The sequence below is a fragment of the Schistocerca gregaria genome, chromosome 4 (genome assembly GCF_023897955.1).
Source record: "Schistocerca gregaria isolate iqSchGreg1 chromosome 4, iqSchGreg1.2, whole genome shotgun sequence".
Classification (NCBI taxonomy): Eukaryota; Metazoa; Arthropoda; class Insecta; order Orthoptera; family Acrididae; genus Schistocerca; species Schistocerca gregaria.
The window spans coordinates 600054775-600069684 of NC_064923.1; the positions used below are offsets into that span (position 1 = coordinate 600054775).

Below are 14910 nucleotides of genomic sequence, written 5' to 3' on the forward strand. Positions count from 1 at the left end.
CCGAGACTCGAACTCGGGGTCCCGAAGTTTCATATCAGCGCACACTCCGCTGCAGAGTGAAAATCTCATCCTGAAATAAATGTTTACCTCTTCGCTTCCGGGTATACGGCCGAGTTGTTTCCATTGTATGCATACTGCGGAAACAACAGCTCAGCTGTATATCCTTACAGATCACACAAAATTATGGGAGTGGAAAAACAGACAATACGGTAACATTGTTACAGAAGGTTGCACAATGAAGCATACAGAGTGACTTGCAGTTTGATACAGCGTCACATTAGGACTCAAGGCTGCTAGCGAAGAGGGGAAGGTGCGTCTGCCTGGTATGGGAAGACGAAGGAGTGGGGGGCGTGCGAGTAGCGCAGGGGAAGAAGGCGGGTCCATGATAAATACTATGTTACGCCGCACGCCCTGTTTACATTGTGTCATCTGCTGGAGGCGGCCGGTACTGGAGAGAAGAGGACCAAGTTCTCAACATCATGGCGAAAAAAGTGGACATCAAGTACACACAGGTTAGTGCTCGATGTACGAAGTGTCAAGATCATAGTTGTCGCCAACAGTGCTTTCTTTTAACGTAGAAAATACCGCAAGAATGGACTACACAGAAGTTTGTATTGTCTGTAGGGAACTGTATTAATAATGATGTTATACTCTGGAACCCACTGTATGGTGCATGGCCGAGGGTACTTCGTACCAGTATTAGCGACAGTCATATACTATTTCATACGCGTATGGAACTAGGAAAGTTAACTGTCTTTATGCCGCTTTAAGTGCCTGATCTCTTTTGTTTTATTCTATTAGGCCCCACGCGATGTTGGCGACGGTGGAGTAGAATAAGTGATGCCTTCTTCGGGTACTATTTCTCTAAATTCGTCCCTAGACAGTTTCGCAAAAGCCTCATCTTTTATCCAAAAAATTCCCCTCGTTCCCTGGGCATCCGTTAAACTATCACATGGGTTGTACGGACTCGTTACAATTACATAATCACATCTCTGAATTCGTTTGATGTTTGCTTTGTTGACTCCCAGCGAATAGTGACCACTCCGAATCCGAAAACCGGTTTTTACAGATCTAGGAGATGTGGAAAAACGACGGCCAGGGGGTTGATACAGACGGCTAACTATGATGAAATTAGGAACGACTGGAAACATGTTGGCTGAAACAGAGAAACTGAAATAAGCCGCTGCACTTAGAGCAAGACAGATTTCGATTCGTTCCCGTAGATTGTTAACTAATAAACCATTGTTTGCACTCCTACAGTTGGTCGGATGAAGCGAAATAATTGCAGACTTAAAGCAATCTGGACATCGCTCATAGACACACAGCGTCAGTATGCTGTACGGTAGATCTGATTGTGGAACGAGAAAATGGGAAAGTGTGATACTTGTCATTCCCCATACTAAAAAAAAGTGTGCGTGTGTGTGCAATACCAGAGTGAATCCTTGAACAATTTTTGATTTTAGTTTTCATATTTTGTTGTTTTCTGTATTTTAGTCTGAAGGCAACGTAACAGACAATCCTTTTTTTCAGATATTCATCAACAATGAATTTGTTGATTCAGTTTCCGGGAAGAAATTTCCTGTTTACAACCCCACAAATGGAGAAAAAATAGCTGATGTTTCAGAGGGTGACAAGGTACAGAAATTTTATTTTTCTCATTCTTATTAATATGTGCTTAATCAACTCGTAAACACAGCTTTCTTTGATTGGTGATGGAATTGAATCTTACAGGCAGATGTAGACAAAGCAGTTGCTGCAGCCAAAGCAGCATTCAAGAGGGGTTCAGAATGGAGGACAATGGATGCTTCAAAGCGAGCAGTACTGATGCACAAGGTAAACATTACAATTCAGAACTATTGACATTTTCTACAACTCCTCTCCCAACATCAAGGTTTTGATTGTATAGCTGCCTTCAGCACAGTTCAAAAGCTGGTATTATACTGTGTAGTCCATAACTATGTCATACTGATTCACAAAGTGATAAACATCAGTTTTCCCCCTTCTTAATCTTCTTCTTCCCCAGTTCAACACTCAACTCAAATTGGTTGAGCAATTTTGTTTTAGTTGGTTCTCAACTGCACAGGAATAGAATCTTGTCATTAGGCCATTACAGCAATAGACAATGTCACACAGTAGGTACTATAATACAATTGATAAATCCTTCATTTTGTAGGATGGATGTGGGGATAATTAGTCATGAAGTGTTTGAATGCTTATTCAGATAAATCTGGTACAGTTTGTGGAAGCTTATTTAATAATTTGTGCTCCATGAGTTTATAAGTATTAGTTGTTTTTAAAAGTCTGCAGAAGGGATTATAATTTATCATTGTTGTAACATTGTAGATTCTCTCTGCATTTTGCTTTTGGAAACTGCTACTTCATATAAATTAAAACAAAAAACTGTTTTTGCCATGATTTTTTGTTCAAAAAGCAAAGATATACAGCGTGCCATTTTTTGTGTAACTATTACTCTAATTACATTTTCTGTAATGTTAGAGATGTCTTGCAAACAAACAGCTTCAGCACAGAATAATACCATATGATATTATGTTTTGGAAAAATAAAAAAAAGGAAGTGGTAACATAATTTCAGGGACAGCCCATAATGTGATTAGATCCTATTTGACATATAGGAGCAGGTTAGTGACTATTAGTACTACAGAGGGAGCATATAAATCAAACACTACTGGCATTAATTTTGCTCAATATTAGGACCATTTATTTTTATTATTTATGTTAATGATATTATTCAGTCTATAACAAATGTCACTGCAGCTATCTTATAAACAGATGATACCACACTAATATGCCATAATACTAGCTGTTCACAACTTGAAGTGGAATCCAATATTGCAGCAGGCATTACTCTGCAGTATTTTAATGAAAACAGACTAAAATTAAATATAAATAAATCAGACTATATTGAATTTTTTCTTGGAAGGCAAAAAACTCGTGGAAACCAAATTTTAATGGATGATGAATAGATTAAGAAAGACCTGACACTTGATGCAGAGTTAAATTGGTATAATCAAGTATATGATATTTGCAAGAAGCTATCTCATACCATGTATGCTGTAAGAAAACTAACCTTTTGCAGTGCTACCACTCTGAGGCAAACATATTTTGCTCTATTTGAATCCCATCTAAGCTATGGGATAGAGGTATGGGGATCTAAGATAATATGAAAAGAATACTTATCCTACAGAAGAAGGCATTTAGAATTATAGGAAAGAAATGTGCCAGGGAACCCTTCAGAAATTTGTTTAAAGAATCTAAAACACTGTATGATTATGGCAGTAACCAGTAAGAAAATACTTATAGAGAAATACCTGACCACAACAGTAGAGGTTGAGATAAACACCACAATATCTCTCATAGAACCACACTTTACAAGAAAAGCCTTCACTATGCAGGCATTAAATTACTGAATTGCTTCCACCATAATATCCACAAATTACCCATAACAGAATTAAAGAAGAAATTAAAATTGTGGCTCCCAATCAGTTATGTGTATTCAATAGATTAGTTTCTAGACTTAGTACAGTCGTACGATAGAAGCCTTTTTTTCTAAAAATATGTGAATCACATATCTGAAGACTGTGTCAGAAACTGTAAATTTCTTAATCTATGTATTGCAATAGCAAATTGTTTTTATGTATAGTTCATAAATGTAACATTATTCTCTTGACTAAACTGAGAAAAATTTGTGTAGATAATAATGCCAGGCATATAATATGTAACTCTAGTAAATAAGGCTCTGACTAATCCAGAAGGTGGAACATAAAAAAATTTGTAAAATGTAACATTATTCTCTTGACTAAACTGAGAAAAATTTGTGTAGATAATAATGCCAGGCATATAATATGTAACTCCAGTAAATAAGGCTCTCACTAATCCAGAAGGTGGAACATAAAAAAATTTGTTAACAGTTGATGCTGGATGAAAATAAAATAAATAAATAAATAAATAAGATACACAACCCAGAAGTTGCCTAAATGAATAAATCACTCTCAATAACTTGCCACTAACATATTTTATGTGCAGATCCCAAGATAATTCATAAACTAAAAATAACCTCAAAAATTTAACATAACTTAGATAATCTGATGGAAACCTGTCTTTGAGAGTAGAAAACCATCTTCAGAGTTTAGTTTTCTTTCAGCAAGATACCATTTCCTCCAAACCAGTAGAATGTTTGAGTGATGATCTTTACAACACAAGTTTTAAGTCTACTGATATTATTACTTACTCCTGCTCCTTCTCGTCACATGCCGATAATGACCATATAAATGAAGTGCAGTGCCTCAGCAGGGTGTACTGCTGTTGGGCTTATGCCACATTCTCTTGTGTTATGATGCCCGAGGAGATGGTGTATGCAGGGCAGTGAAGGAAATGGCTAACCATCTTCTCATCTTGGTTATCACAGAGTCCCCATTTTAACACGGCAGTTTTACTTCAGCCATTTCCCATTTGAAGACAACAGAGTGACGAGCAGACATTTCCTGGGGGTAGCTACTCGAGCAGTGGTATCCAATCACTTTTAGCTCTGATCTGCTGCAAAGACACTGAGAAACAGGTTCTAGTGCATGACGTGAGTGTTTTATCATAGGTGTGGATTTTGCTCCTTTTAGATTTTGCTGTTGCTATGTGTCTAATGTTTGGTGGTGCTCTTCCAGCCAGAATTTTGATCTTCTCAATTGGAACTGGTGTCAAGCATCCTGTCAGCTGGTGGCTAGTTTGATTAAGAGCAATGTCAACCTGTTTTGGGTGGCAGGATTGGTATTTTCCAGGGGAAGCCTAGTCTTCTGCCGAGTAACACAAGGCTAGAGCCAACATCTAAAGCACATGTCGGCTGGCTCCCCAAATTGTGCCTTTTATTTTTCTTAATACATTGTTTTGTGCTGTGTCCTTCATTCTGGTACTGTCACATTGCTACTTGAATGTCGATCTGCCATTAAGGGTAGAGCTGTGTTTGAGAGGAGTTCCGAGCTGTAGGACTTCTAACTGGTAGTTGGCTTGTTTGTTGCGGAGGTGGAAAGTGCTGACTACTGTTTTGGTTGGATTTGGCTTCAGGATGTTGACTTCCTAATACTGTCTCAGTTAGTTAAGAGCAGACAAAAGTTGTCTTTCGATGCCTCAAATGTCTTAGGTCGAGAGGGGTAGATTGCATGAATAAATGAGATGCAATCCTTATTACATGGCTGGTTACTGGTATAAAGGCTAAATGATGTGGGAGAAAGAAAGATTCCTTGGGAAAGACCATTTTTTTGCTTTCTACCACTAAATTTTGATGTTTTGAAAGCTAACATAGAAGTTACTGTTGCTCAGCAGCTCTGCAGTGATCTACATAAAGCTGTAATCTTTTGCTGTATTGTACACCTTTGGAAGCAGTCTCCCAATATTTACTGTGTCATAAGCTGCACTCAGATCAACTAAGGTGACACCATTAACAAGACCTTTCTCAAAGCCGGGCAAGCTGGGTACACCCACCCTGTGCAAAACCACCCTAGTCAAAAGCCAGCTTGTTCTCTAATGAACTTTTGTTTAATGAGTGGTATAAGCAAAGACAAAATAATTTGTTCAAATAGCCTGAATGAATGGCAATGTGAAGATATTGGCCAAAAATTTCTCAGGTCACCTGATGATTTTATGGGCTTGAGCAATACCCTTTCTCGGATGTAATAAGGAAGTTGGGTGAGGGACTAATGAAGAGAATAGGGTACACTCACAGAAGTGAGGATGTAATCTGATGATAGATCTTGACTCACTCACAATAGCAAGGAGGCCAGATCCACAGTAAAGAAATTGTATGATGACCTGCATGAATGTGTGCTGTTGTGCAACAGCACTGCAGAACAAACTGCTAATGGTATCTGAGCTCTGAAATAATGCAAAGCTGTTGGGGAACACAATGTACATTTAAAGTTGCTAAAACACATTGGCGAAGGAGGTACTGACTAGCACCACCAAATGTCCAACTACTTAGAAACATTTAACATTCCAGAGCTCTGGAGTCAAGCTCATGGTATCATTCTGATCATTGCCACTGTGAAGAAAAGTTGTCATCGGCATCAGAATGTTTGCACCAGTGCATTGTGCAGTGCAAAGTGCAGGAGATGGCTTTACTATGTTGATGAGAGCGCAAACTTCCACTCCTTGACTTTGCGCAATAGTGCTGACTCTCTCTTTCTTTATACTTGTCTCCCTCATTCCACCTATCCTACCATTACCAAAACTTTTTTTTATCTGCCGTTTTGCTGTTAAGATCTGGAATAGGGGATTGACTGACAGAAATTCTTGGAGCATTTTTTATATTACTATCAAAAATACTTGCTTGAAATCAAATTAAAAAAAAGCTTTCACGTACACATGTGGGTATAAAAATAAAAATAATCTTTATTTCACTGTGCAGATTAGGAAATTCGTCCTTCTCCAAATTCTGATAGAATTCGACCAAATCTTTGATATTGTAAAGTAAATTCTTTCTGCTATCGTCAGTTTGCAAATTGATTAGTTCAAAATGTATTCAAGAGGTGGTTTTTAAATTGCTTTCGAAAAGAGTGTTACAAACGCATCAAGTATTGGCTGCAAGTTAGTAATTTCCGGTAACACAAACAATACCAAATGTTAACAAATGAAAGTAATGTATAAAGTTGAAGTACTAAAAGAAGGTACGTTCTAAATACACAGGTAATGTGGACTATTGTTTTTCATGTATGTTACACATGTAAATTTAACAAAATCGACTTTACTTTGCTGTTGTCAATATACCGGTACATTATCTGGAATCTGTCATTAAATTAATTTTCAAGGGACTGTAGCACCACAATGTATTTATTAAAGTGTGCTCCTTCCCACTTACATAGCTCAGGAAAGTGTTGTGTACTTTTCTCTGAAAGGTTGTCTTCAAGGAGCTGAAGTTTATATTGCAAAGCTTTTATTTTGCCAACCATATCCTTGATGAGACTATTTTCATTTTGGAGTTTTTCAAATTTAAATATTTAGAAGAGCTGTAATGTCTGATAAAAATCCTAAATCAGTTACCTATTCAGGGACAGGCAAAAGTGGCTCCAGACATCGTTTGTCCTCCAAAAATGAGTCATGGTGTAGTAACTGAAAAATTTGGGAAATCTTTTTTGTTTGCTCAACCAGTGCACCTCAGCATGTTAGGGGATACCTGGATACTCCTCTTCAAATTAAGTAAAAAGATTCTTTGAACTGGTGAATGAGCATATGAGAATGAATATAGCCCATGATACACACCATTGCATTCATCACATATTAAGGATGTACAACTTTTGTACAAAGATCCTCTTCGTGTGCAAAACAATGAACATAAGGTAAATTTGGCATGTTAAGTTTTTTTCTGCATTAGGCCAATAAACCCTTTTACTTTACCGCACATTGCGGGCACTTCATACGCAGTTACAGAAAACAGTTTTTCCCAAGTGAGTCCTATTCCTTCAGCTGCCATTTCAATCACTTCTAAAATATCTGGTCCTGTGGCACTATCCTCATCAAAATCATAGAAATGTAGGAACTCTTCCATTACATGTAAGTCATCATACACAACATGGGGGAAAAGACACTGCTCACAGAAGCACAAAACACTTAAGAAATATCGAAAAGAGGAAAAAAAGCCTACAATATGTGAAAGCCACTTAGGATCTCAACAGCAATCACTGTCTTGGTCATCTGGCCATACTAACAGGAAAACCATAATCTGATGAGGGAAGAGACCAGTGAGAGTGCACACCACATGTGATGCAAAGAAAGTTGTGTGCAGCTGTGGTTGGTGGAAGGTTTAAAACCAGGAGTGGGGAAAGCAAATAAGAGTAAGCATGCCATTAAACACTAGGAGGAAGATAACCTGTACATCTAGATATAAAACACAAATATGTGTAACCAGCACATTAACAAATTTTGTAGAAAAAAATCAGATCTATTAACAAAAGTACAAATGGAAGAGGATATGTTCCATCACAGGCTAAACATAAGAAACAAAACTTAAGTGTATGTTGTAGGAAACATGTAAATGAAAGAGCAATGGTAGGTCCTGTAGGATTTGTTACACCTCTCAGGAGATGGGAAGAGAAATTTTGATAGCCAATATTGTTTTGATATTTTGTACCTTGAAGTTCAGGCACTAGGTTAATAAATTGTGAAGCATATAAGAAGGATCTGCTGTTTATCGTGTTGATTGTAATGCAGGACAAATGCAATGGTCATACACGAAGGAACTGTCATATTAGATTTCAAGAACATAAAGATGTTGCTAACTCCAGGTCGTCTCTGACTATGCATTTGATTAATAGCCAGGATGAATTACAACAGTTTAATGGTGACTTGGTAGTCTTGCACACTAGGTATAGGTTCCACACTTAATGTACTTACAGAGTCAGATATTCTAAGAAGCCCCCACTCTCACCCCTGTCAAACCATTAATAAGTGTATAATGGGGGAAACATTCCACGTGGGAAAAATATATCTAAAAACAAAGTTGATGTGACTTACGCTGGCAGGTCGATAGATACACAAACAAACACAAACATACACACAAAATTCAAGCTTTCGCAACCAACGGTTGCTTCTTCAGGAAAGAGGGAAGGAGAGGGAAAGATGAAAGGACGTGGGTTTTAAGGGAGAGGGTAAGGAGTCATTCCAATCCTGGGAGCGGAAAGACTTACCTTAAGGGGAAAAAAGGTCAGGTATACACTCGCACACACACACACACATATATCCATGCGCACATACACAGACACGAGCAGACATTTGCAAAGGCAAAGAGTTTGGGCAGAGATCAGCCCAAACTCTTTGCCTTTAAAAATGTCTGCTTGTATATATATATATATATATGCGTGTGTGTGTACCTGTCCTTTTTCCCCCTTAAGGTAAGTCTTTCCGCTCCCGGGATTGGAATAACTCCTTACCCTCTCCCTTAAAACCCACATCCTTTCGCCTTTCCCTCTCCTTCCCTCTTTCCTGAAGAAGCAACCATTGGTTGTGAAAGCTGGAATTTTGTGTTGTTGTTTGTGTTTGTTTGTGTATCTATCGACCTGCCAGCGCTTTTGTTTGGTAAGTCACATCAACTTTGTTTGTATATTAAAAACAAAGATTCCAAGACTTACCAAGCGGGAATGTGCCGGCAGACAGGCACAATGAACAAAACACACAAACACACACACAGAATTACTAGCTTTCGCAACCGATGGTTGCTTCTTCAGGAAGGAGAGGGAAAGACGAAAGGATGTGGGTTTTAAGGGAGAGGGTAAGGAGTCATTCCAATCCCGGGAGCGGAAAGACTTCCCTTAGGGGAAAAAAAGGACAGGTGTACACTCGCGCGCGCGCGCACACACACACACACACACACACACACACACACACACACACACATATCCATCTGCACATACACAGACACAACTGCTGAGGCACATGCTCTCACTGGTCTGTCCCATCAGCTGTTCAGTTTTCCTGTTAGTAAGAAAGACAAGCATGAGTGTGGTTGCTGTTGGGATCCTGTGTAAGTTTGACTCCCATATTGTGTGGTCCTTTTTCTACTCTTAATATTTCTTAGGTGTTTCATCATTCTGCAGATTGTGGCTTTTCAATGTTTGTTTTGGCAACTTATTAGGAACATTGTTTTATCCTGTGGGACAAAGAATTTTTGTTTGACAACTGCTTATCCAGAATTGTAATACATTGTTTCTAACATTACATTGTATGTCAGAAGATGGAATTATTTTGAAACCATCATAAACAACAAAATATTATTGGTTCAGCAACTATTGTGGTTTTTAATTGTTGTCCTGATACAATCTTCAAACCCTTCCACATTTGAAATTAGCTAACTCATGCAAGTAACTGGGTGTAACACTTTGTGGCGATATGAAACTGAATGAATGCATGGGCTCCTTCATGGCTAAAGCAGGTGGTAGACTTCAGTTTATTGGTAGAATAATGGAGAAGTGCAATCAGTCTACAAAGGAGATTGCTTACAAATCACTTGTGCGACCAGTTCTAGAATAATGCTCAAGTGTGTGGAACCCATGCCAAATAGGACTAACTGGGGATATTGAATATATACATAGAAGGGCAGCACAAATGGTTACAGGTTTGTTTGATCCATGTGAGTGTCACAGAGATACAGAAGAGATTGAACTGGCAGACTCTTGAAAATAGATGTAAACTATCCTGAGAAAGTTTACTAAGAAAGTTTACATCAACTGATTTTAAATGATGATTGTAGGAATATATTACAACCCCATATGTATCGTTCACAGCAGCTGCTTCGGGCGGCTACTTTGTCAGGTATAGGTTTTGATTCTTATTGATGGTATTGGTAGGTGGGAACTCACAAGACATGGCCTGCATCTCAATAGGAAAGGGAAGGGTAAACTGGCTGGGAAGATAGCAAAATCTTTAGGGGGGCACTGAAACACATGGGAGTACCATTATAGACTAAGATCAGTATCCGATCTTCCTACACTTATTGAAATAAAAATGAAAAGTTCAGAGAAGCAGGTACTAGAGATGTGAAAATATCATAAAACTCTCCTAACAGTACAGTGAAAAATAATGTTAGTATGTCACAAGATTCACATAAAAGCACAGTAAAAAAATAATGTTAGTATATTGCATCAAAATATCAGGGGATTAAAAAACAAAGTAGATGAGCTTCTTCTTTGTATAGAAGATTTAGAAACTGAGGGTGGAATAGATGTACTATGCCTGTCTGAACATCATATAGTCATAGGTATGGAAATGGTAAATGTAGGTGGATATAAGCTTTCAGCTCGTGTAAGTAGAGACGCTATTGAGAGAGGAGGCGTTGCCATAAAATCTGTTGTAGTGTGAAAAATTTGGAAACTAAAAAAAATTGTGTAGAGCAACACATAGAAGCATGTGATGTGACCTTAAACCAAATACAGGCACTTTTATAATTGCAGCCTCGTGTAAGTCACCATTGGGAAATTTTCAACTAGTTTTGAACAAAACTTGGATGCTTTTTTGTGCTACCTGTCAGGCAAAGGAAAACAAATTATTGTTTATGGGGATTTCATTGTAGATTTTCTGAGAGTGTCAGATAGAAAGCTTGACCTTGAAGTGTTACTTGGTTCTTTCAATTTGACATCAGTTATTCATTTTCCTACTCAGGTGGTACAGGAAAGCAGCACACCGATAGATAACGTTTTCATAGACCAAGATAAATTAAATCAAATGAAAACTTTTCCTGTTAAGAATGGTCTGTCTGATCATGCTGCACAGCTAGTTACAATATATGATATAGCTCCATACAGTAATACAAAACAGTCCTCCAAAATAGTGCATTCCATTAACAATTTAACACTTTAAAATTTTAGGGAAAGCTTGCAACAGTTAGACTGGGAAGAGGTGTACAGGGAACATGATGCTAATTTAAAATTTAACCTATTTCATGATACTCTTGTGAGTATATTTGAAAACAGTTTCCCTAAGAAAACAGTGAAATATAATTGTAAAAAAACCGTGTAAAAAGCCATGGCTTACTAAAGGGATAGATATCTTGTTAACAAAAAAGGGAAACATATCTTATAGCTAGGAGGACTAATGATCGCGAAACAATGAAACATTATAAAAACTACTGCACTGTATTAAGAAAATTTATTAAAAAGTCCAGAAGTATGTGCATTATGTCTGAGATTAACGCATCTGATAATAAAATTTCAACAATTTGTAATATTGTGAAAAGGGAAACAGGGCAACCGAGAGCTCAGGAAGACTGTATTTCTATCAAAAACAATGAAAAGTTTGTTAACAAGGAGTCAGAAGTAGAAAACATTTTTAATAATCATTTTTAAGTGTTGTAGAGAAAATAGGATCTAGCTATTCATTAGAAAATGCTAGGCACTATATGGAAGAGGCATTACGTACACAATTTGATAAAACTGAAATTCAACCCACCTCTCCTCCTCAAATTACGAAAATAATAAATTCACTCAAATGTAAAAGCTCACATGGAATTTATGGCATTTCTGACAGAGTACTAAAAGCTTGTACCCAACAAATAAGTAGGATTCTCAGTCACATACATAGTAACTCTTAGTTGCCCTGTTTCCAGATAGACTGAAATATGCTATTGTTAAACCATTGCATAAAAAGGGGGATAGATCTGATGCTGCCGGCCGGTGTGGCCGTGCGGTTCTAGGCGCTTCAGTCTGGAACCATGTGACGGCTACGGTCACAGTTTCGAATCCTGCCTTGGGCAGGGATGTGTGTGATGTCCTTAGGTTAGTTAGGTTTAAGTAGTTCTAAGTCCTATGGGACTGATGACCACAGATGTTAAGTGCCATGTGCTCAGAGCCATTTGAACCCATTTTTAGATCTGATGCTAACAACTACTGCCCAATCTCAATTCTGACAGCTTTATCCAAAACTCTTGAAAAAGTAATGTATTCAAGAGTAGCGTCATTTATTTGTAAAAGTGAAGTACTAACAAAATATCAATTTGGTTTTCGGAAAGACCTTTCAACAGAAAATGCTATATATGCTTTCACTGATCTAATATTAAACGCAGTGAATAGCTGAACATCACCCATTGGGATAGTTTGCGATCTTTCAAAGGCTTTTGATTGTGTGAATCATGAAATTCTTCTAGATAAGCTTAAGTTTTGTGGTATGAGTGGGACAGTGCACAAATGGTTTAATTCCTACTTAACTGGAAGAATGCAGAAGGTTGAAATTAACAGTACAGATAGTCTACAAAAACCAGCAGAGTCCTCTAACTGGGGCGGTATCAAGAATGGCGTCCCACAGGGTTCGGTCTTGGGTCCCTTTTGTTCTTAATATATCGTATTTACTCGAATCCAAGCCGCACTTCTTTTCCGGTTTTTGTAATACAAAAAACTGCCTGCGGCTTAGAATCGAGTGCAAAGTAAGCGGAAGTTATGAAAAATGTTGGTAGGTGCTGCCACAACTAACTTCTGCCATCGAATATATGTAGTGCTACACAGCCATGCTTTGCAAGCAAAATGATAAATACTGGCACCAAAACCTCTGCATCAGTAAATAAATTTAAAAAAAAAAAGGGTGGCAGACGAGCTTTTTTCTCCGCCTCGAGTTTCGACCACTGCATTTCCCTACATTATCCAACGAAGTAAATACAAATTCCTTATTGTTCATCTTCGAATGTCGCAGCATTTCAATGAACTACGAAAATCTGATGAGCAAGACTGTTTGGCATGTTCGTCAATATGGCCAACTCTACGTTCTGAAATTTTTCCTACCTGTGAGAAGAGATGGTTGCTAATAGGAACTTTTATGAATTGTGAATCACATGCAGTATTCTCTTCATCATAAGTATAACATAAATATACAATTTTGCCATGTATTCTTTCGTGTTTGGTGCTATCTCATTTAAATCCTGTCTGCCTAATAAACTACGAAATTCGAGTGAGACAACAGCAAACGCGGGAGAATATACATAACATGTCATGTTTATATTCGTATTATTCTTATGCCTAATAGTGATGCAGTCAGAAATGAAGCACAGCATTGACTACATTTTTAAATCTAAGATGACTCTAATTTCTGTGCAGAATGTAATGTACTAAAGAAGCGTCTGCAAAGATTTTCAGGCAGAGAAAATTTTTCGCTAAACTCTCGTCAGAATATCTTCTATCATACGCAGTCTATTATTTGGTTCTTGTTGATCATTATCAAAGAAAGCAGCAGTGTAAATAACAACAAATAGCAATCTCTTACCATTGTTTTGCTTATGAGACAATTCCTCTCTCTCTCTCTCTCTCTCTCTCTCTCTCTCTCTTTTTAATTGTAAGCGGCGGTAGCGCGCATAAAAGCAAGCCATGCCACAAGCGGCGACAAGCCATAAACACTCATTATCACACAATGCGACAAACGATGCATGACACAGTAGAGTAATGCATTTTGAGCTTAGAGTGACGTAAGCACTTATAACAAGAGAACGGCACTTATCGGATCAAAGAAAAATAATCAATCATTTCAAACCAGACAAAGCACTTGAAAAGGAAGGGTACCCGTATAAATACGGATGGAGCGCCTGACACATAGCAATGGCTACCTGGTAAAGCTTAACTGCTAAGCTTACAGCTCAAACCAAACTACTGTAGCTGTATCGTCATTCATTTGACCTAAATTGTGTCTCATATTACAATGGAACAACTATGTTTCGATTTGGAGGTGCGGCCTAAAACTTTTCTCCCCCCTTGAATTTCAAGTCTCAAATTTCAGGTCCGCCTTAGATTCGAGTGCGGCTTAGATTCGAGTAAATATGGTATATTAATGACTAGCCTCTCTATATTCATGAAGATACAAAGTTAGTTATTTTTGCTGATGATACAACTCTAGTAATCACACCCAAGAAGCAAGAATCAGCTGAGGAAATAGCAAATAATGTCTTTCAGAAAATTATTGAGTGGTTCTCTGCAAATGGGCACTCACCAAATTTTGAGAAAACACAGTTTATACAATTCTATACAGTAAAAGGCATAATACCATTGATAAATATAGACTATGAATGGAAGTCTGTTGCTAATGTAGTAATACTCAAAATTTCTGGGTGTGTACATTGATGAGAAATTGTATTGGAAGAAACACGTAAATGATCTGCTGAAATGATTCAGTTCAGCTACTTATGCTATTAGGGTTATTGCAAATTTTGGTGATAAATATATCAGTAAATTAGCCTGCTATGCCTATTTTCATTCACTGCTTTCATATGGCATCATATTTTGGGGAAATTTGTCATTAAGAGAGAAAGTATTCATTGCACAAAAGTGTGTAATCAGAATAATAGCTGGAGCCCACTTAAGATCACCTTTATTTAAGGAACTCGGGGTATTCACAGTACCTTCGCAATACATATATTCACTTATGAAATTTGTTGTTAATAACA

At 37.7% G+C, this 14910-nt stretch overlaps 1 protein-coding gene across 1 annotated transcript in view; it reads left to right on the forward strand.

The window, feature by feature from the left end:
- Positions 1–303: 303 nt before the first annotated feature.
- The window catches only part of LOC126365833 (aldehyde dehydrogenase 1A1-like), a 36861-nt gene continuing 22254 nt past the window's right edge, over positions 304–14910 (forward strand). Inside the window, exons 1-3 of the mRNA XM_050008464.1 lie at positions 304–512; positions 1531–1635; positions 1732–1833. Coding sequence (XP_049864421.1) covers positions 480–512; positions 1531–1635; positions 1732–1833 — 240 coding nt within the window. The 5' untranslated portion in view covers positions 304–479. The remainder of the gene's footprint in view (positions 513–1530; positions 1636–1731; positions 1834–14910) is intronic.